Below are 25,085 nucleotides of genomic sequence, written 5' to 3'. Positions count from 1 at the left end.
ATGTATACTAATTCTGCGGCCAACTATGCAGTTTGAACGTCCTAACACAAATCGTTAAGAAGTTATGATGAATTTATTTCATATCTTTCAATAGTTGTCACCTTTAAGTAACAGTGACCACAAAATCTTGTAACCTATATAGACCTCCTCCATAAGACGCCTGAACAATGGCAGGTGCCTTACATTCCAAATTATCCACAAAATTCTTTACGTAGCAGTAAAGTACTCAGTGTACACGATATTGATGTAAGAATGTAATCTACATGTACTTTTTGTTTTTCATTTTCTTTAAGGGATACAAAAATGTTAGTTGATTTAGTTACCATTGAAAAGGCTACATACATCTGTCCATGAGTTCAGACAAGATTCATTAAATATAATCCCGCACTTTGAAGCATTTGCACCTGCCAACTTGTTTATAGTGATCACAAATGCAGTTTTAATTGCCAACTGCCTTCTTGTCAATTAGAAAGGCATGCTTGGAGCAGAGGGTGTTAGGTTTATCCATAGTATTACAATAGTTTTCCTGGTTTCAATCAACTGAGCCTGAATTGTAAAGAGGGGACTTGTGCAAAACTTCTGCATTTTTATAGCTGTAAGTAATGACAGTATTTGAAATAAGTTAGTGAGATACGGGTAGTTGGTGACAATGGCAAATAGGTTCATCATTCCACAAAGTACATTTGTTTAAAAAAGTCAGCTTGTACTATGAGCACCGATAATGGTCACAGTTATTATCTATGACAATGCTGTATACAAATTATACAGTTAATAAGTATTTCAAAACAAATAAAATGGTATTTGCTATAAGATAATATGAAAAGGGAATCTCTTATTCATGACTGATAAGTTAGTTTTGTAAAACGTAAGTATGAAGCTGAGCATTTTCTTCCATTACAATTTTCCATAAATAGCATGTTTTAGCATAATCAGTTTGCAATGTCAGAAGCCAGTTAAAAACATTTCTAATGATATCTCATTCATTTCTTTACAATTAGGATAGAGACTTGATTAGTTTTGTAAAACGTAAGTATGAAGCTGGGCATTTTCTTCCATGTCAATTTTCCATAAATAGCATGTTTTAGCATAAATCAGTATGCAATGTCAGAAGCCAGTTAAAAACATTTTTAATGATATCTCATTCATTTCTTTACAATTAGAATAGAGACTTGATTACATGTATTGTGTATGTGTGTGACTGTGTGTGTGTGTGTGTGTGTGTGTGTGTGTGTGTGTGTGTTTAAACTAATAGTATTCTGCAACAAAGATATTAAGACACCTATCAGTTCCCTTGAGATGGGCGTAGGAGGGAACTAGAGAGTACAGATTACTCCCATTCATGAAGTGGTCAATCAAATATATCTCCATAGCTGGTGTGTTATAACTGATATTCAGCTACTGCAAGAGTTTAGAAGGCGTTCTCTGTTGAGAAATAGCTGCAGAGTAGTTAGTTTGTATCTAAAAGTCAAGAAAACATTACTAAATGTAACTCACAATTCGTTTTCGACACAAATGAAATTCTGTGATTATTTATCGAGATTCACACACTGAGTCCATGTTCCTACACTGAAAGGAATCCTTCATAATTATTTGGCAAGAAATATTATATTTGATGTAAACTCCAGCCACACACATATAACCTGATCCAAGTTCAGTGATAGGTAGAGATGCATATCGAGTTCAATGTGTTTGCCTTAATGACATGCTTGCAATAAAAGCATAAATTTGAATTACAATACAGTGACAGTATATAACAATTTTTGCACGTGAAGTTTGAAAGAGAACACATTCTGCATACTTGTACACTAGGTCTAATACATCACACTGCACTGGACAGAGAGCGCCTCCGTAGAGTAGCAGTAGCGTGACCGACTACCATGCAAGGGGGCCCGGGTTTGATTCCTGGCAAGGGACTGGGTATTCTGTGTCCTTCATTATCATTTTCATCATAACTGACACGCAAGTCATCGCAAGTGGCGTCAACTAAAAAGACTTGCGAGTACGGTGGCATAACCCTGAAAGGACATATCCCGACCAATAAGTGCCATACGATCATTTCATTTCACTGGACAGGTTGTTGTTGTTGGGGTCTTCAGTCCTGAGACTTGTTTGATGCAGCTCTCCATGCTACTCTATCCTGTGCAAGCTTCTTCATCTCCCAGTACTTAATGCAACCTACATCCTTCTGAATCTGCTTAGTGTATTCATCTCTTGGTCTCCCTCTATGATTTTTACCCTGCACGCTGCCCTCCAATGCTAAATTTGTGATCCCTTGATGCCTCAAAACTACCAACCGGTCCCTTCTTTTTGTCAAGTTGTGCCACAAACTCCTCTTCTCCCCAATTCTGTTCAATACCTCCTCATTAGTTATGTGATCCACCCATCTAATCTTCAGCATTCTTTTGTAACACCACATTTCGAAAGCTTCTATTCTCTTCTTGTCCAAACTAGTTATCGTCCATGTTTCACTTCCATACATGGCTACACTCCACACAAATAATTTCAGAAACGACTTCCTGACACTTAAATCTATACTCGATGTTAACAAATCTCTCTTCTTCAGAAACGTTTTCCTTGCCATTGCCAGTCTACATTTTATATCCTCTCTACTTCGACCATCATCAGTTATTTTACTCCCTAAATAGCAAAACTCCTTTACTACTTTGTCTCAAATTCCCTTAGCATCACCCGATTTAATTTGACTGCATTCCATTATCCTCGTTTTGCTTTTGTTGATGTTCATCTTATATCCTCCTTTCAAGCCACTGTCCATTCCGTTCAACTGCTCTTCCAAGTCCTTTGCTGTCTCTGACAGAATTACAATGTCATCGGCGAACCTCAAAGTTTTTATTTCTTCTCCATGAATTTTAATACCTACTCCGAATTTTTCTTTTGTTTCCTTTACTGCTTGTTCAATATACAGATTGAATAACATTTGGGACAGGCTACAACCCTGTCTCACTCCTTTCCCAACCACGGCTTCCCTTTCATGCCCCTCGACTCTTATAACTGCCATCTGGTTTCCGTACAAATTGTAAATAGCCTTTCGCTCCTTGTATTTTACCCCTGCAACCTTCAGAATTTGAAAGAGAGTATTCCAGTTAACATTGTCAAAAGCTTTCTCTAAGTCTACAAATGCTAGAAAGGTAGGTTTGCCTTTTCTTAATCTTTGTTCTAAGATAAGTCGTAAAGTTAGTATTGCCTCACGTGTTCCAACATTTCTACGGAATACAAACTGATCTTTCCCGAGGTCCGCTTCTGCCAGTTTTTCCATTCGTCTGTAAAGAATTCGCGTTAGTATTTTGCAGCTGTGACTTATTAAACTGATAGTTCGGTAATTTTCACATATGTCAACACCTGCTTTCTTTGGGTTGGAATTATTATATTCTTTCTGAAGTCTGAGGGTATTTCGCCTGTCTCATACATCTTACTCACCAGATGGTAGAGTTTTGTCATGACTGGCTCTCCCAAGGCCGTCAGTAGTTCTAATGGAATGTTGTCTACTCCCGGGGCCTCAGGTCTTTCAGTGTTCTGTCAAACTCTTCACGCAGTATCTTATCTCCCATTTCGTCTTCATCTACATCCTCTTCCATTTCCATAATATGGTCCTCAAGTACATCGCCCATGTATAAACCCTCTATATACTCCCTCCACCTTTCCGCCTTCCATTCTTTGCTTAGAACTGGGCTGCCATCTGAGCTCTTGATATTCATACAGGTGGTTCTCTTCTCTCCAAAGGTCTCTTTAATTTTCCTGTAGGCAGTATCTATCTTACCCCTAGTGAGATAAGTCTCTACATCCTTACATTTGTCCTCTAGCCATCCCTGCTTAGCCATTTTGCACTTCCTGTCAATCTCATTTTTGAGACGTTTGTATTCCTTTTTGCCTGTTTCGTTTACTGCGTTTTTATATTTTCTCCTTTCATCAATTAAATTCAATATTTCTTCTGTTACCCAAGGATTTCTATTAGCCCTCGTCTTTTTACCTACTTGATCTTCTGCTGCCTTCACTACTTCATCCCTCAAAGCTACCCATTCTTCTTCTATTGTATTTATTTCCCCCACTCCTGTCAATTGTTCCCTTATGCTGTCCCTGAAACTCTGTACAACCTCTGGTTCTTTCAGTCTATCCAGGTCCCATCTCCTTAATTTAGCACCTTTTTGTAGTTTCTTCAGTTTTAATCTACAGTTCATAACCAATAGATTGTGGTCAGAGTCCACATCTGCCCCTGGAAATGTCTTACAATTTAAAACTTTATTCCTAAATCTCTGTCTTACCATTATGTAATCTATCTTATACCTTTTGGTATCTCCAGGATTCTTCCATGTATACAACCTTCTTTTATGATTCTTGAACCCAAGTATTAGCTATGATTAAGTTATGCTCTGTGGGTAAAATTCTACCAGGCGGCTTTCTCTTTCATTTCTTCCCCCCAATCCATATTCACCTACTATGTTTCCTTCTCTCCCTTTTCCTACTGACGAATTCCAGTCACCCATGACTATTAAATTTTCGTCTCCCTTCACTATCTGAATAATTTCTTTTATCTCATCATACATTTCATCAATTTCTTCATCATCTGCAGAGCTAATTGGCATATAAAATTGTACCACTGTAGTAGGCATGGGCTTTGTGTCTATCTTGGCCACAATAATGCGTTCACTATGTTGTTTGTAGTAGCTTACCCGTACTCCTATTTTTTTTTATTCATTATTAAACCTACTCCAGCATTGCCCCTTCTTGATTTTGTATTTACAACCCTGTATACACCTGACCATAAGTCTTGTTCCTCCTGCCGTCGAACTTCACTAATTCCCACTATATCTAACTTTAACCTATCCATTTCCCTTTTCAAATTTTCTAACCTACCTGCCCGATTAAGGGATCTGACATTCCACGCTCCGATCCGTAGAACGCCAGTTTTCTTTCTCCTAAAGAATCTAATTTATTCTCACTAATAAACAACTTGGCACATAAGGAAATTAGTATAATTAATGGATATATTTGTCGTTACTCAGAAGAAACACTCTTCAGCCATAATGAATAATCATGCAAAGAAATTCTACTTACAGATGAGAGCTGACCCCAGCACAAAGGAAATTCTCTCTCTCTCTCTCTCTCTCTCTCTCTGCTAACAAGAAGAGATCCCCAGGGGAGTGGTCAATTTTTCGAAACTGCCTGCATGGTACTGTATGTTAGAGTCCCAGGCAGCATACTCTGCAGCCGTTCTCTCGTGCATCCTTGTTTGCTAGCATTCAACAATTTTCTAACATTCAACAAAAAGAAATTTTGTAATCTCTATGGATTCACAACAGCTTTAAACCAAGCAATAATTACAAAATAGTGCCATAGTCTAGTAGTTTATTTATTTGGTATCTGTGCTGAAAGGTGCGGTTGTGATTCCATCAGATGCACTAATCCTCTCCCATGTCATTTTAATTGTTGTTACAACTTTTTGTTTGAAGTTATTTTTTCTTCCTTTTATTCTTTTTTCATTTGCAAATCTCTGCCTATGTGATCTGAATTATTTTCACATATTTGCTTTGATTCATTTTCTGCTTTTGCTTCATTTTATATGTCTGTCTATGCTACGGCAACCATTATTCCTTTAACTCATTTTGCTTGAATTTAATTTATTTATGAAAACTCTTTTCATTGAAATATTTATCTGCATTATTTTGGCCATGGTGTGAATAGAATTTGTTTTAAATATAAATAACCATCTGAAAAAATCGACATCAAGCAACAAAAAATAAATTTCTAACATTACTGCAAGGCAAATGTAAATAGATTATTTAGTCTTCTTTTTTAAACAGTAGACTGGTGTTTCCATAAATTTAAATATTATGATAGACACACGAAAATAATTAAAATCACATGGACAAAGATTCCAAATGAAAAAAAGAATAAGGCAAAGTAAAAAATGAGGGTAAACAAAACATCTATTTGATGATTAAAATGGTGCAGCAAAGGATTAGAAATGCAAAATATTATTCAGGGCTTTCAAAAAGTATTCTAAATTTTGAGAGGTGGTGACATGGATCAAAACAAGACATAAATACTTAGTAAACATGGGCTCTAAAATGTATATCTTAAGAGCTATGAGCACCTCCTTTTCCTCTACCTCCACTACTGTGAAACATCTTTCTTCTACCACACAAGTGCTCACAACTCTTAAGGTATATATTTTCCCATATTTACTGAACCTTTTTGCTTTGTTTTGGCCCATACTGCCACCTCTCACAATACATAATACTTTTTTTAACTCTTTGTATTAAAACCAATTGACTGAATAAAAATAAAAAGTCACAGTCATGATGAAAAGGAGATTTCAGCCAAGAGGGTTGAAACTAACAAATTTCAACACACAGACCAAATAAATTAACTACTATATTATGGTGCCATTTTGTTATTGTTATTTTTAAGACTGCTATGAACCATAATGAATTATGAAATTATGTTTTGGGATTATTTGTAAATGAGGGCCCACCAGAGTGAACAGCTGCAGAGCGTGATGCCAGGGACCGTAGCCTACACCACCCGACAGGTGGTTTCAACATGGCGATGCAACCACTGCAGACCTCTCCTTGTAAGTACAATTTTTTCTACCTTTATTTGATGAAACTCAAAATAAAAAGCAGAGAATTCTTATAAATTTCCCCACAAATAGAACAGGATCAATAAATGAGATGCTAAATATTTTTAAACACGAGAATAAAGTGCCTGGTATTTGTGCCAAAAAGTTCAAATGATCATTACGTTAAATGAAACAGTGAATCTGACTTAATTAAAAGTAACTATAAACACAACCAGAAAAAATCCAAGTAATGAAGATGTCAAGAATCTAACATTAGAATTGTACCTAATAATTATTGAGTTCACGCCTCACGTACCGAAATTTAGATTTGTCATAAAAACATGCCAAGCCTTCTGTTATCTTGGTTCCTTTAACTTTGAAAGTTCCATTGTATCTGGTTGAAAGAAGCGGAAGCAAATGATCTTGATACACACTTTTGTCAACTTCCTGCAGACACATGATGTCAACATTGTAACCTTAAAAACCAAGCATGTAATTAACAATAAAAATTAACAAAGCACATTAAGAAAGTATATAAATGACCCTGACAATAATATGTTGAGACACAAAACATTAAAAACTTGTTTCTAAATTATGAATTCAAAACAAAGAGTTTCTGAAGTTCTTAACATGGTAACAGAGAAGGTAAATGCTTAACTATTGCCAATGCTAAAATTAGGTTAATGGCAACCTAGAATCCGTAGAAAATCACATGACTTATGTGGGGATAATCAGTTTTTCTATTAGTCTCTTTGCTGTAATTCATATGTGTTTTTTGCCTCTCTTCATTTACTACTTTTGCACTTTTTTTATTTCCCTCTATGTTCTCTGGTAGCCGGTTAATATTACTGTAGTGGAGTCAGTGTTACTTGATCCCTGAGAGCTGCACTGGGCTCAGCATGATAGCTTCACGGATTTGCCTCTGCCAATAATGTAAAGCAATTTTATAAATATCTCTATGGCAATGCCTCAGCGTTGTCACAGTTCTTTAGAAGGCTACTATTTTTGCCTGCAGCTGTTAGCCCTTTGCAGCTGATGAAAGCGGGCAACAGTTCTGTGAGCTGTCAGGGATCAACTTGTGATGACTAAACTATACCTCTCCCACTTCTGGTTAGTCTTATTCCATTTTTTTTCTAGGTAGAAAATAAACAAAAAATTTAATCTTACATCTTTCAGCAAATAGGTTTCACATACCTTCCCAGGCATTTGTGTGGGATTACAGTTTAATTCCTACTGAAACAGTTTTCAAATATGTGTAGTTATGATGAAGTTATGACTAAAGGGTAGATAAAAATATAACTCCCATTCCTTAAATGAATTCAATCAACTGGAGATATTAGCAAATTTATACTGAGAGAGTAGCTATGGGAAATGGATAACAAGGCCACTGGAACACTAGGGGAGGAGTTAGAAAATAGGTGTAAATGGAAGAGCAACTCCATTATAGATCAGAACATCACAAACATATGTCACAGATAGGCACAACAAAAAGCCTGTCAGTAAATGAACATTTCGCCAACAAGGCTTTCATCGGAGATTGAGCGCCCCCCTCCCACACACACACACACACATGAACACGCACACACATGCACGTGCAGTCTCTGGCTCCTGAGGCTACAGTGCAAGCAGCAGGAGCGGCAGCACATGATGGGAGATGCAACTGGGTGAAGGAGATAAGGAGGAGGCTGGGGTAGGGAGGGGGAGGGATGGAGGTTAGGGGAGGGGGACAGTAAAGTGCTGCTTGTGGGTGCATACAGGGATGAGGAGGAGAGGGGGTATGGAATCCATGTGCAGTCGGAAGGTTATACGGAGAGCGGGGGACTGTTAGTGGTAAAGGGGAAAGGTAAAAAGATTGTGGGTGCATTGATGGAATAGAGGACTGTGTAGTGCTGGAATGGGAACAGCTGTCTGTCCACACGAATGGGCGCGGCAAACAGTGACCAAGAAACAGCTGGATCAGCCCATTGCTGAGCATGTTGCCCAACCCAGCGTTCTGCGGTTCAATGACTGCTTCACAGCCAGTGCCATATGAATCCTTCCAATCAATGCCAGCATTTCTGAACTGCGCACGTCAGAACTCTCCCTGAAACATATCATATGTTCCCATAACCCTCTAGGCCTCAACCTTTGTTAATCTTTGTCCTTACCCTCTAGCCCCTTCCCTGTTCCCACTCTGGCACTATACAGTCTTCTATTCCGCCATCGCATCTACTTAAGTTTTGCCTCTCTCCTTTTCCGCTACCCTTTCCTGCCCTTCATCTAACCTCCTGACTGCACCTAGCTGCCCAACCCTATCTCCACCTCATCCCTGCATGTTCCCACAAGCAGCACTTTACTGTCCACCCCTATCCTGCTATCCCTCCTCCTCCTCCTGCCCTAGCCGCCTCCTCCCTACCTCTACCAACTGGCTGGGTCTCCCATCATGCGCTGCTGTTCCTGCCACTCGCAGTGTAGCCTCAGCAGCCAGAGACTTCGGTCACGTGTGTGCGTGTGTGTTTTCTATCTCCAACGAAGGCCTTGTTGGCCGAAAGCTAATTTCCTGACAGTCTTTTTGTTGTGCATATCTGTGACTCAGCATGAGTGTGAATTTCTATGGGACCAAACTGCTGAGGTCATCGGTCTATCTGTGACTCAGTATCTCTGCTATATGGTGAGTAGCAAATATCCTTTCCAGAATATTGTTACATTCCATTCTGGGATTTTCCTTGTTGAATTTTTACCACTTCTTCATTTGTAAAGATATTTAATTTGGTATTTAGATGCTGCAAGAAGAAATTTGTGTTGCTGGTTACGTTATACATACAACCAAATTTATAAAAATTTATAAGTGACTGCACCCAATTTCTTTAGGAGCTTAGTATGTTCCTTTTGTTACATTTTAATACAGTCTGAGGCCAAAATATGAGCAAATGTGCAAGGCAGGAGGTGAGGCTGGGGCAAGGAGGAGGGGGGAAGAGAGGGTAAGGATGGGAAAGAGGGGAGGTTAGGCAGCTGGTAAGGAGGGGGAAGGGGGGGGGGAAGGCTGGAAAAGGTGACAAGGAGAGGAGGGGAAAAAAGATTGTGGGTGCCTTGGTGGAACAGAAGGTTGTGTATGGCTGGAGTGGGAACAGGGAAGGTGATAGGTGTGTAAACGACAGGGACTAATGAAGGTCGAGGTCAGGGGGGTTGTGGGAATTGACAATACACTGCAAGGAGAGTTCCCATTTGTCCACAGCCTTATATTCCACCAATGCACTCACAGTCTTTTTACCCCTCTTCTACTTCTCTCCTATTCCGCCTCGCCTCCCAACCTCCCAATTACACCTAGCTGCCCCACCAAGTCCACACCACATCACTGTCTGCTGCCACAAGCAGCACTTTACTGTCCTCCACTGCTAATGGCTTACTATGACATGAATCCCACATTAATAAAGGAAAATTTTGCCAGCTATCAGTGGAAACTAATATCACCAACTGCCAGTTTTCTTCCCTTTCAGTAAGTGGAAAAAGTTTTCCTTTCCTTTTGAGATTGGGGCACAATACTTTAAGGAGTAAAATTTTCTTTTTCTTTTGTCTTTGTCCTGTGGCACCATTAGACACTCACATACTTTAGCTACAATGTACATCCTATTCTTTAATTTCATTGAATATTTGAGTAAAAATGCATTCAATGGAGAGCAACCACTCATGATGCTTGTTTAATTTCAGAGACGTCAAATTAGCAAACTGCTGATAAGCATTACGTAACTGCTTCAGGTGTAATCAAACCAGTAAGAAGCAGACAAAAACCAATAAAGCTCAGAGTTACAGAGTTTCAGTGCCGCCTTCACCACTTTGCTCATTTGACACCAAAGTAATAGAATCATTGGAATATAAGATGCAGCATGAGTAGTGCTTCTCAGCATACAGCATTCATGTTGGACCTCACTGTTAATTTCTCTATCTTGCTTTGGAGTACAAATCTTTAGAATGTACAGAAAATTTCTTCCTTAAGCAGAGTCACAATCTATGACCTTTGCTGATCTAGTGAATAAATTAAATGAATATTATTGATCTCAGATATACATGACTGCTGCTCACTACAAATTTTTCAGAAAACATAGGCAACCTAACTAGTCCTATCATGGGTTGATAGTAAAACTTAAAGGCGTGGCTACAAATTTCAAATTTAATTGTATTTGTGGAGCATTATTTCAGGACAAAATGTTTCATGATGCCATTATCCAACATATAACAGATAACAGAATGAGAGCAGAAATCTTAATGCATTACAATCATTGTCTGGGTGAAATCTTACAAGTGACTGAAGCTCAATAAGGAGATTTAGCGAAGTTAGATTTTCACACTAAGTGTCTCCATTGATCTGCAACTCACAAAGAGTTCATGCTGCTCAACACCATAGGCATAAAGAATTCTCAGTGTTACTGAGCCAGCACATCAGCTCTTGCATGCCAAAGTTATGTGATTAATGCTTCACGACGCACAACTGCAACCGTCACATTTTCCACCAAGCAGAATGCTGACATTGTCATAAAATCAGACACACTCTGCAAGTGTGCTTACTGGAGAACCCTACAGTGAATTCACTTCCATGTAGACCTCAACTGCAGAAAATGTAAATAAATATGATTTCACAGTCTGAATTCAACTCAATCTAACAAGCAAAAATCACACAAAGCTCATCTCTGAATGTGTCTTGCAAAACATCAGTATCAAAAAGCCAAATCAACTCTCCCCAAACAAACTAAAACCAAACCGTGCACTCAACCAAGATGCAAAGGGTCTTTCACAAAAGAGCACCAACACCTAGATTCAAAGAAACCATCTCAAACTGATCATTACTGTACAAACTTCCAATAAAAATGTGAAATTTCAGCTACACACAGGTGATTCAGTTGCTTTGTATAATCAGCAAATATTTATACATTTAGGATACCCAAACCTTCAGTAATCAAATCTGAATCTCACAACTTTTAAAGGTGCAATAATCTGTGTTCTCAGGATGCATAAACTACAAACAAAACAAAAAAATGTGACCAATATAATGACATTCACTGTAGCCCAGTCATATCTGGAATGATCACATTTGATTCATGCGGTCTGGGAATCCAAGGTAATGTACATGCACTCAGTTACTAGATGTCATATGACCATTAAACAATTATGTAACGAATATCATTTGTTCTATGGCACGCTAGGTTATGGGCAGGATTTCCAATCCACTATTACACTTAAAGATAATGTCAAACCTAAATTTAACAGAGCATGTCCAGTACCACACACTATTTGAAAAGAAGTAGCAACTGAACTGAAAGGATTGGAACAAATTCGAATCCTGCAACCCATTTCATCAAGCCAATGAGCATCTCCTCTGATAATCACTGGGAAAACAAATGAGGAAATTAGGATCTATGCAGATTTCAAAGCCACTGTAAATGGCCAAACACTGATAGTCTCATTCCCACTACCACATACTGAAGAAAAGATTTAGCAGACGCTTACCTGCAACATCGTCTTGATGATGAAACAGGGAAATTCATGGGAATTAATACACACGAAGGCTCACATCAGTGTCAACGCCTTCCCCTTTGGAAGTACCTCATCTCCTGCTCTGTTCCAACATTTATTCAAACAAGTGATGACAAAAATTCTGTTATGCTCTAACTATTTGGACAATATAATACTGTCCAGCAAGACACCGGAAGAGCACCTCAGTGATTTATAATGCCTTTTTTTAGGTTTTAAGAGATGCAGGATTGAAATGAAATCTGCCAAATGCTCTTTAACACGGAAATTCAATATCTGGGACATACTGATGCTCAGTGTGCATAACCCATTACCAAACATTTCAAGGCCGTCTGAAAATTACCTTTTCCTAACAATGTTCAGGAATTGAAAGCAGTTGTTGCACAGATTAATCGTTATGTAAGCTTTATCCTGAATCACCTCAAATGTAAAAATGTTCCTTTACAACTGACTTCAAAATCTGAATAATGAGTTCAGAAATTACAGGATGCTTTGAAGTTTCCTAGCAGGTTAAAACTGTGTGAAAAACCATGACTCAAACTCTGAACCTTTGCCTTTCACACCAACTGCTCTAACAAATGAGTTACCCAAGCATGACTCACAACCCAACCTCAGAGTTTTGCTTCCACCTCTATCTTAACTACTAGCTTCCAAACTTCATAGAAGGTCTCCTGGAAAACCTGCAGGACTAGAACTCCTGGAAGAACAGATATATTCTAAAGGATGTTTTGTACAGCCAACGTTATCCAATACATTTCAATCCAACAAAGCAGTAGCATTGTAAGTCGTTGCTACTTCATATGGAATTAATGCAGCTTTATCGCACAAGGTTGGGAATATCGAGTAATCCATTGCATTAAAGTCATAAATTTTGAACAAGGCTCAGCTAAATTACAGCAGCAAAAGAAGTCTTGACAATCATCTATGAAGTTACGAAGTGTCATCAGTATCTGCATGGCAGAAGACTTTTTTCTCAGGACTGACCACAAATGTTTAACTGTATTTTTCCATTCAGCAACCAGATCAAATGGTTCAAAAGCTACAACATTGGCCACTACTTCTTCCTAATTAAATACGATATTATTTACCGGCACACTTCAAAGCAAGCAAACACATATACTCATTCTTGCATTCTATTCGGCAATAATCTAGAAATCAATCCATCAGAAGTATCTTGTTTTCAAATATATCAGTCTGAATCAGAAGCCCTACAAGCTTTTCTCGCTGATCATCGGTGAATCACTAAAGCTACAGAAAATGATTGATCATTACACTTGCTCAAAAATTACATTCAGTTGGATTGGCCTCATAATATGAATTAAATCTTGGAAATAATGGGTTGATGATACTATACACAATGAAATAGTTTTTATATTTAAAAAAAATGATGTAAATATGTTACATATAATGGATGAATAAACTAGTGTAATAATTCCTGCAGCATTAAAATGTTATTTTATATGTCCTACACAGAGGACACCTTGGGTATGGTCAAAACGAAATATCTAGCACATCAACATTGCAACTGGCACAGAATGGACAAACAAATCAAATTGGTGATTTCACACTGCCACACTTGCATTCCAACAACTTTTCAGTAGGACACAATCTGGTGGTTCTGGTCAAAACATTCATATAGATATTGCTGGTCTCTTCTAGAACACACAATTCATAATCACTGTCATTTTTGGTAAATATCCTTTTGTCATCCCCATGATTTCAACAACCAGCTCTATAAGAGCACCCACTTTTGTTTTCTGTCTAAGTTTTGCCTCAAGTCACTATTTCACACAGTGGTCTTCAGCTATTGACCATGGAGTTTGACTGATTCTGTCAATAAAATGGAATTCAGCCTATCAGAATGGCTCCATTCTCTCCTTAGTCAAATTGCAAAGCAGAGCACTTTGTTTGCACTTTGAAGTCTCAAAGGACAAAACTTCATGCTTTGCAAAGAAGAGAAAATGCTTTATTATTGTATGTCAGTACTTATTGCACAATGTCAATTAGAGAGAAGTCCCTGGCAGAATTATTGCATGGTAATCATCATCTAACTTTAATGCATTTACTGCGTCACTGGAGCACTACTTGAAAGGTAAGTTTCACAATGGCACCTCACAAAATGACAAAGTCTTCTATTGAGTGTTCAACAAGCCATATAACTGAAAGTCAGGAATTGTCATTCAGATGATTGATTGAGCAAACTCTACAATTCCGGGCATAACAGGTATGTACCAACAACACCAAAACCAACCAATTTTATGAATATGTTAACCCTGCCACAGATTTTAATTTTTCAGAGCTGTTGCTAGAAAACCAGTCTGTTGCCTGTGCACAGCCACTGCCAATGCCACAGGTCCAATCACACAAGTTACCCAAAGATGCAAAGTCCATGGAACACAGTCCCTGCTACCCACCCCACTGTGCTGCAGCTTTCTACACAGCAATTGTCTTAGCCAGCAAGGCAGCATCCATCTCTGCTATCAGGTATACCCTTTTTATAGATATCAAGTCGTCATCACCATCAGTGCCTTCTTTATCACCACTAATGCTGCCATCTCCCAAGTCGGTGGATGTGCATAATATTCCTGGTTTTTCAGAAGATGTTTTCAGAAATTCGCAAGATGAATGTTCAGCAAGGTGTTAGATGATGCCATCTTCTATAGTCACTCATCCACTGTCATTACTTTCACTACAGCACAGTCATCCACATCAACGCATCAGCAGTGTTTACACTGACTACACATGATTCTGCTAGTGTGCTACTATGGAGTCAGGCCTATATGGCAACTTCAGCTGGCAGTCAGAGATGACCTTGCTCACTGTGGAACCTCCATCACTTGTCACAGGACTGCTGAATGGCACTACATCTGGAGATGCTGCTGATGGCCCCGCCCTCATCAGAACTACAGAACTAGCATCTGCACCTCTTTGTAAGCTGGAAAAAGACATGAGAAACCTCCGAAGACTGCTATCAATGTCTGTGCCACAATCATCAGTTAATATAACTGACTAGTCAGCATACCAAGCACAGTACGCAATGAGATACACAACTGCAAAAGCAAAAGAGGAAGTTTTGTAATTTCAATTACTTGCCTTTGAAGCCTGGCTAAATGTAAATACTATAAATGAAAGTGTGTGAACTTAACCCATGCAATTGGTATTCTCTGTATTTGTAGTATAACAGTCTACCTTATATACATCTCCTACAACTACAAACACAGCAGTTTCCCTTTCCTAAAAGTATGGAGTGAATTTCATAGATCATGTGTAACAAAGGTAACTAGAGTTTCTAGCATTGAATGTGGTGGCAAACATTAATCAAAATCCTGAATTTCTTAAATATGTACATACAGACATAAAAAACCTTTCAAACCTAGGTAGACTAGCAACTAGTACTCTGAACAGCAGATTCATTTCATATGGGAAAAAAAATTAAAGTTTTTAGTCTGTTATACGAAGTTGGTTGGTTGATGTGGGGAGATGGGACCAAACAGAGAGGTCATCAGTCACATTGGATTAGTGAAGGATAGGGAAGGAAGTCAGCCATTCCCCTTCAAAGGAACCATCCTGGTATTTTCTGAAGTGATTTCGGGAAATCACAGAAAACCTAAATCAGGATAGCTGGACAAGGGTTTGAATTGCAATCCTCCCGAATGCAAGTCCAGTGTGTTACCACTACACAACCTCACTTGGTTTACAAGATATAAAGATGGTAGTAAACTGAAGAGAATGTCCTAGAACTGATACAGATCCCAGCACCATATGTGAATCCTTCAACAACATTTCAGTAAATTATAATAAATGAGTGACTGCTCATCACTAAGTACAATGCCTAGTATGATAGGTTTTAAGCTACGGTGTGAAAAACTTAATGTCCCTAAAAATTTACACTTACTGGGAAGAGGTTCACACAAAAGTAATAATAGTCTGTAATTGTGCTGCACAACCCTCTTAATCAGTCAGTCTCTTGATGAGGGTTGATTTACAGCTTCACAAAAAGTGTAAACAAGACGAAATGGAGAACTATAATCCTACATCATTGTTGCCAGTTTTCTCACCAGTATTTGGATGAGCTATATGTGATTAGAAAGGAAATTATGATTCATATCACAGCACTGTTCTACACTGTCAACATGCATTTACAGAAGGCTGCAGCACATCCCATGCAACAGGATAAATGAACTGGACACAAAATTCAGTACTGTCTTGGTAACAGAATGCGCAAATCAAAGATGTTGTGGCTTCACAATAGCTTCACTGTAGACTATGAGCTGCTTCTCCACAAACTAATAAGTGGGGATTTTCAAATAAAGTCTCTTTATTGCATGTATTTGTCTTTAGCAAACAGAAAGCAAGGAATACTTGTACATTACAGTGACAATAAACTCCTTTCTGGCTGGTGTAATATAACTGACTAAGAGTAATAACAAGCTTCAAAGGATTGCAATTCAATACAAATTTATTAAACATTGAAATTTTTTGTTCATAATGTAAACAAGTTTTAGTTACTAGTTTCTGATATGAGAAGGGACATTCAATTTTGAATAAATTAATGAAAAGATGGGAGTCACTACTGTTGTACACAAGTTGAATGTTAATTCATTTTTAATAAAAACTTAAATATTATAATAACAATTATTCAAAAAATTAATAATGCAGAATTTAAACTGGAACACTGTAATTTATGAAACTATTTTATGTTGTGTCTTTTTATTTCAGAAAGTTAACATGTGAGAACTGCTAAAGGTTTCAGCATAAAAAGAAAGAATGAGAGAGAGAGGGGGAGAGGGAGAGGGAGAGAGGGGGAGAATGAAACCAGAACATCTGCAGTGATCAAACATGAACAATAGCGAATATCATTCTTGAAATCGTAAATATAAGCACCCCCTGTAAAAGTACCTTTTCATACTCAAATTACTAATATTTGCAGAATTCCTCAGTAAACTGTTGAAGGAAACACAGCTTTTGTTAAAACTTTAATTTTTCATCCTCATTGACAGCAATAAAGCTAAACTGGAAAAGCACAAAATTAGGATTCCACAAATTTCAATATTAGGATCATGACCATTTTTGTGTTATATAAAAAAGCTGTCTGGGAAGGAGACAGCGATGGTGCATAAAATGTTTGCAGCTTTACTCTGAATTCCCACACCAGTGAGAATATGAGGATTCGAGACCTATAACAGGTATTGATTCCAAATAGTCTTATTCTCACTGGTGCGGAAATACAGAGTAAAGTTGTGAGCATTTAGTGATGAATGTATGTGTTTATGGATAAGAATGTAGACAGTGTGACATGTGGAAATTTGGGTCAGTTTAGGAGGTGTGCATGGATAGCCTAAGTTGTCAACGTGACTGCCCACAATAAGCAGAAAATCTGGGTTCGAATCCCGGTCTGGCAAAAATTTTCACGTCACCAATAAGTAATACATATATACCTAACAAAGCTGATACCAACTTACTGAATTCAGCGGATTTATTTTAAATTCATTTCATATATGACACTGCAGAAGGATGTTCAACATTCCTGCAGTATTAAGCAGTTACTTCGGGAACCGAGAACATGGATCAAAAATAATTTGAAACTCAACTTTGCAAAAACAGAATTGTTCATTTGACCACAAAATAAACTGTTTAAGATAGAACTGAAATAAGCTTTATGCGCAAAAATCTGGATACTGCAAGCAGTGACAAAATGTTGAGTAATCAATTTCACAGCATACTGGTAAAATTGGACATTCTCATTTATGTCATAGACACCTTAAATGCATCACTGTTATAAAAATTATATTATATTATGCATATTTTTTCCCTCTTTAGGCATAGAATAGTATTATGGTGGTCTGAGACGCATGATATTTACAAGTAAAATCTGGAAGCAGAAATTTGACCCAAATCTAAAAGATACTGAATCAGACCTGAAAAACTACCTCAAAAGTAAATGCTATTTTTTTGTTTGTTAGTTTCTATGTTGTATTACAAGTCATTTATATCACACTCTTTGATTTTATGCAATACATAATGTGACACTAAAGAGTGGAGCTGATCTGACTAACCAAGAATCAAATGCAATTCAAAAGTGGTTTAGGACTGTCATGCTCTATATAATTTCTTTATATTTCAATAAACCAGAGTTAGTTTCTTTTTTGTTACAAGGGATTTGTTCATTCTTAAGTCCATTTCACATTTGGTTCCTTTTGAAAGAAAGCTTTAAGGACCAAAATCATGTTATTCTTGACAAATTCTAACGGCATTTTTTAATCATATCTGAAATTTCCCACTGAGGAAACATTCTTAAGATTCTGTTCTATCTACACACTAACATTACATGTTATTAATTTGCAAAGATTTGTCTGTTTCTGTAACTCTTCACAGGTTATAAAAAGAAGAAGGGAATTATGAAGAATACAGCAAAGGTAATATAGAGAAAGGTAGCTTATTTATAGATCTCTTTCAGAACAGATGTTCAACACATGGAGACCAGAAGAAAAATTACTTTCCCTTGGAGTCTAAAATTATTAGGCATGTTGTTGTTGTTGTCTTCAGTCCAAAGATTGGTTTGATGCAGCTCTCCATGCTATCCTATCCTGTGCAAGTGTCTTCATCTCTGAGTAACTACTACAACCTACATCCGTCTGAATCTGCTTAGTGTATTCATCTCTTGGCCTCCCTCTACAATTTTTAGTCTGCACACTCCCTTCCAATACTAAATTGGTGATTACTTGATTCTTCAGAACGTGCCCTACCAATCGATCCTGTTTTCTAGTCAAGTTACACTATAAATTCCTCTTCTCCCCAATTCTACTCAGTATTATTGTGCACACAGTGTCTTAAAACTGATGGCATACTTACTTATAAGTGACATTTAATCTACCTTAAAAGAAAAGAATCATAAAAATGCTGCTGACATGTAGAGTAACTGAAATTCATGAAATTAACAGACACAGTAAAGCAGATAAAGTATACACAGAAAGATATCATGTACATACACTATCAGATCAAAAGTATCTGGACACTCCCATGTAATGTGGAACTGACCATTAGATCTCATGAGGGACAGAGCTACCAGTATAAAAAGAAGTGCAGAGTATTTTGTTGTCAGTAGAGAAGCAGTATCAGCAGAATTGGTCAATCAGGAAAGTGCAGTGTCTTTGAATGTGGACCTGTCATTGGATGTCAACTGAATAACAAATTCATTAGGGACATTTCAACACTTCTAAAGCTACCTAAGTCAATAGTTGGTGATGTGTTTATGAAATGGAAGTGTGAAGAAACAACTGCAAAACCACAAGAGAGAGAGAGAGAGAGAGAGAGAGAGAGAGAGAGAGAGAGAGAGAGAGAGAGAGAGAGAAGCATGAAATTAGCTGAAGGAATCACTCTTAAGTATTTAAGTGCTAACCAGCCATCCAACTAGCACAATCACTATGCGTCACAACTTAAAAATAATTCAGTACATTGGTCAAGTAGCACCCAATCAGCCAAAAATTTCTGTAGTCAGTGTTAAGTGACACTAGAGGTGGTGTAAAGAGTGACGTCACTGAACAGTGGATGGCTAGAAATGAGTGATTTGGAATGATGAATTACAATGTACCTGTGACTATCTGATAGAAGGATTTGGGTTTGGCAAATGCTGGAGAACGTTACCAGTCTTCACGAGTAGTATCAAAAGTTAACGGTATGGGGGCATTTTCGCTCATTAGGGAGTTGTCCCCTCATTGTGCTCAAGAAAATGGTAAATGTGGAATCTGATTTTGTCCATTACAAATGGTCTTTTTGAGAGCCTGTGACTGAAAACACTGTGTTTGTTTATAAATAAGTTTTCTGCTACCAGTCACAATTTTCTTTTCTTTATCATTTACACAACGTGTTTTGGGAAATTATTTCCATTTTCAAGTGTGTATTTCTTTGTACTATGCCATTTTAATGCAACATTTTCAAGGTGTGAGGTTCTGCTTTGGATTGTTGGTTTTACTGTAATATATAAAAAAATACAAACACACAATTTTTTGTTAGTTACCAACTTTTATATGTAGTGGGTGGAAAAATTGAGAAGAACTTTTACTTAGTTTTCTTATGGTCCATTTGAGCACAGTCTCTCACACCTTAAACATCACTTGCAACTTTCAGTGCACAGCACACATCGAGAATAGCTTACAAAGATGCTTTTACACGCAGTTGACAGAGGTAATGTTACAGGTCCTTGACAGATATGCTTTTGTACATAAGTATTTATCTTAACGATATGGATTATAATTTGCTCATGTCTATTTTACAGTGTTTTCCTATGTGTTACTACTTTTATGTAAGTATATTGTCAAAGCATCTGAAGAAATTCACCGATTCACTTTCAAGTTTTTCATTTAGCATTTTGTCTTCATATTTTCTGTATGTGTATATATTTCGAGTTCTTCTAACAAACCCATTTTGTGCTCTTTATATAGTCAGTGGAGTATTTTGACATTTTGCTCTCCTTTCCCAAATGGGTGTCCTGTACTGTGTGTGTGTGTGTGTGTGTGTGTGTGTGTGTGTGTGTGTGTGTAGGCTTTAATATGCTCTCTGTACCTGGTGTTGAAATTTCGGCCTGTTTGTCCTACGTAGAACATGGAGCAATTCTGGTGTGTTACTTTGTATATTCCAGAGTCTGGATATGTATCATGATTACACTTCATATTACATATTAGTTTTTGTTGTAGTTTATTTGGTCTAGAAAACCCAACTTCCACTTTGTAATTTTTGAAAATATTTGTAATCTTCTGTGATATATTGTCAATGTATGGGATGCTAGGTATATATTTGTTTTTGTCTTTTACTTCTATGGTGCACTTTGTGTTTGGGTCTTTCTTCTTTTTGTTTATGACTGTTTCAACCACTGAAGCAGTAAATCATTAGCAACTGCAATCTGTTTCACTATATTTATTTCTTGTTGCATGTTTTCTTGGTTCATAAGCATTTTAGTTGCCCTTTGTGCATTGATCTGCATGCTGTCTACTTATGGAAGCTTTTTGAGAAAGAAATAAAGAAAGATGAAAATTCATCTAAATATACACTAAATGATACAAAAACCCTAAAATACATAAACAAGAAAGAAACTGAGAAACAACCAATCCATAGCCACAACAGCAGACAAAAGCAGTACATTAGTTTGATGGAAGAAAAGGAGTACATAGACAAAACATGAATTCTTTGATACTAATAACAAACAAGACATTAAAAAAAGATCCAACAAAACAATTTCAAAGAACAGTTAAGGAACAACTAAAGAACATAAATTTCCTATTGATAGAAACTGAAAAGAAATTATCTTACATGCTTGAATTCAAGGCACCATGCCTAAGAGCACAGCGAAATGTGCACAAAGAAGGTAATTTGATACACCCCGTGGTAAACAGAATAAATAGGCCAGTGTACAAACTGTCATAGAAACTGAATAACATACTGAGAAAAAATTATACATATGAAACAACATATTCTTTTTTAAAAAAAAAGCACTAAAAAAAAGAACTAAAAGGCAAAAATCTCCCCCTCAAGATGTGCCGTTCTTATCACTTGATATTACCAGCCTTTACTCAAACATACTTATACAAGATACTGTAACAGTAATCAAAAATAACTGTATGAAACATAAGAAACTGACATACACAATGAACACTGAATTTATGGAACTTCGCCAGCTAACTCTTAAGTTACAGCTACTTTACCTTTAATGGAAACATTTAAAAGCAACCAGATGGCCTAGCAATGGGATCTTGTATATCAGGTACCATAGCTGACACAAGCATAATCACTTGGAATGAAAGTTATTTAGCATCCAAGAACACTGTCAAAAGGAAATTGAATTTAATATGAGGTATGTAGATGACACACTGCTGTTAGTGATAGGGGATACCAAAGATATAACAACATTCTGAATTGCTTCACTAATCTACATGAGAAAATTACATTTACAGTGGAACATGAATTAAACAAAAGCATCAATTACCTGGACCTAAATATTACAAGAAACAACACATGCACATTCAAAATTTATAGGAAAAATAGAATGACCAACACCACAATCCCTCTAACCTCATGTCACCTGAACATCCATAAGCAGGCAGCATACAGATCAGTGCACAAAGGGCAAATAAAATACCTATGAACCAAGAAAACATGCAACAAGAAATACATATAGTGAAACAGAGTGCAGTTGCTCATGATTATACTGCTTCAGTGGTTGAAACAGTCCTAAACAAAGTGAAGAAAGACCCAAACACAAAGTTGCACCATAGAAGAAAAAGACAAAAACAAATGTATACCTAGCACCCCATACATTGACAATATATCACAGAAGATTACAAATACTTTCAAAAATTACAAAGTGGAAGTTGGGTTTTCTAGACCAAATAAACTACAACAAAAACTAATATGTAATATAAAGTGTAATCATGATACATATTCAGACTCTGGAATATACAAAGTAACACACCAGAATTGCTCCATGTTCTACGTAGGACAAACAGGCCGAAATTTCAACTCCAGGTACAGAGAGCATATTAAAGCCTACATACATACACACACACACACACACACACACACACACAGATAGATATCAGTAATAGCTACACACATACATAGCACAGGACACCCATTTGGAAAGTAGAGCAAAATGTCAAAATACTCCACTGACTATATAAAGAGCACAAAATGGGTTTGTTAGAAGAACTTGAAATATATATACATTACAGAAGATATGAAAACAAAATGCTAAACGAAAAACTTGAAAGTGAATCGGTGAATTTCTTCAGATGCTTTGACAATATACTTAAATAAAAGTAGTAACACATAGGATAACACTGTGAAATAGACATGAGCAAATTATAATCCATATCATTAAGAAAAATACTTATGTACAAAAGCATATCTGTCAAGGACCTGTAACATTACCTCTGTCAACTGTGTGTAAAAGCATCTTTGTAAGTGTTTGTTTATGTAAGCTATTCTCGATGTGCGCTGTGCACTGAAAGTTGCAAGTGATGTTCAAGATGCGAGAGACTGTGCACAAATGGACCATAAGAAAACTAAGTACAAGTTCTTCTCAATTTTTCCACCCACTACAAATAAAAGTTGGTAACTAACTAAAAATTGTGTGTTTGTGTTTTTTTATATATTACAATAAAACCAACAAACCAAAGCAGTACCCCACACCTCAAAAATGTTGCATTAAAATGGCATCGTAAAAAGAAATACATACTTGAAAATGGGAATAATTTCCCGAAACACGTTGTGTAAAATTTGAATAAAATAAAATTGTTATTTGTAGCAGAAAAGTTATTAACAAACAAACCCAGTGAATGTGAAAGCAAACGAACACATTTTACAGCAGTGTGTAATGTGTATAGGAGAGGAACAGCCCAGATACGATGACTGCATCAGCATCACAATGCATGCTGTTATAAAGTAGCATTGGAAAGACAATGATTTGTAGACAACAACATTCCTGAAATGGACTGCCCTGCCCACAGTCCTGACCTGAACCCAATGGAGCACCTTTGGGACAAGCAAGAATGCCGATGTCACTACTTTACCTGGTTTTGGCTCTAGAGGAAGAATTGGCTGCCATTTCATTACAGACATTCAGATACCTCATTGAGTGTGTCTCCAGCAGAGTTCAAACTGTTATAAAGTGAGGGTTGGATACACCTCATGTTAAAGTCCACTAATGTGCATTCGGATTCTTTTGATCAGATAGTGTATTTTATCACTACATATATTTTACCTCTGTTGATTACATACCTATAATTTCCTTTTGTAATAACTGTTTCCTGTAGTTTATGTTCAGAGCATGAGAAGGACAATATGGAAATCGTTCTTTACGGAGCTTAGGTGTACCAGCACAGAAGTCAGCCAGTATGTTATAGGTCATTATTCTGAAACTGTTAAGAACTTGACTACAGAAATTGCAAATAACACAGACATAAAAATATACTAAGAAAGAACCACATGGCAGAAAGGTAAATGTATGATATTAAGCCATAAAATCTTACAAAATAAATAGCATATTAGTAGCAAATATTACAACATTTTAACAAACTCTTACAGAAAATAAAAGGCAGACAACAAACTACAATAGCACTGAGTAATGTTTATTATCAGCTACCTGGAGCTTTGTACTGACAGTATCTGGTGATGATACACATTTTCATTACTAGAATGGCTTGTTTAGTGCCTGTGCATCAAGGAAAGTTTGTAAATTTTATTTTTACATTTTATTAGCATCTGATCCTCATACCATTCAGCCAACACCATATTATACTGGTAGCCCATCTCATGTTTCTACTTCCACAACATGCAGCTGTTAATAGCTATAGCTGTAGACTATTCTTTTCTTAAAATGCCAATTCATTTTGTAATTTACCTTTTTTAATGCTGCACAGATAGTGGTTATAGTAGTGTGAAATTGATGTTCCTATTACCTCAGTCTGTTGTATAAAGCTATTTGTTGATTCCATACTGCTCACACAAAAGTATTTTGTCATTAAAATCATCTTCTTATGTTGTGATGTATGAACAAGTTGGAAAGTCAGTAAAGTCTATCCTGCTGAGATGACTAGGGAAGTTTCTATGATGGCAATACATTCTTATCAGTGATGTCTATCGAACGTTCAATACGATATTACAGTACTGGCAGCTCCTCTGCCAACAAGTTCATTCTCACTCTTGTTTCCGTGTGCTTTGAGGTCCAAACTAAGTAAATGCCCATTGTGCATTGTGTCATTTGTGAGATGGCCTGCACACTCATTTAGTTGCAGGCCTTGGTGTGAGAAATCCAGCGAATGCTGCAGCCTATCCACTTCTGCATTATTGTCCCTCTATGTTAACAGGGTGATGATATCTAATAATACACTTAATGAATCTGATATGATCAAGATTTTTTTCAGTCCACTGTTCTGACAAACTCTAGCTTGAAATTTCCTGGCAGATTACAACTGTGTACCGGACTGAGACTCAAACTCAAGATTTTTGG

General features: G+C 37.0%; 1 protein-coding gene across 2 annotated transcripts in view; it reads right to left on the bottom strand.

Moving 5' to 3' along the window:
- Positions 1-25,085, bottom strand: part of LOC126272968 (2',5'-phosphodiesterase 12-like) — a 173,997-nt gene that overhangs the window by 112,920 nt on the left and 35,992 nt on the right. For both annotated transcript variants that reach the window (XR_007549289.1, XM_049976299.1), the window contains exons 2-3: positions 23,855-23,994; positions 6,894-7,053 (exon numbers count right to left, since the gene is read on the bottom strand). Coding sequence is in view for 1 of the 2 variants with exons in the window: in XM_049976299.1 (XP_049832256.1) it covers positions 6,894-7,053; positions 23,855-23,994 (300 nt within the window). In the remaining variant the exon portion in view is untranslated. The remainder of the gene's footprint in view (positions 1-6,893; positions 7,054-23,854; positions 23,995-25,085) is intronic.

Source organism: Schistocerca gregaria, chromosome 5 (assembly GCF_023897955.1).
Source record: "Schistocerca gregaria isolate iqSchGreg1 chromosome 5, iqSchGreg1.2, whole genome shotgun sequence".
In the NCBI taxonomy this organism is placed as follows: Eukaryota; Metazoa; Arthropoda; class Insecta; order Orthoptera; family Acrididae; genus Schistocerca; species Schistocerca gregaria.
This window is presented reverse-complemented; position numbering and strand designations above follow the sequence as displayed.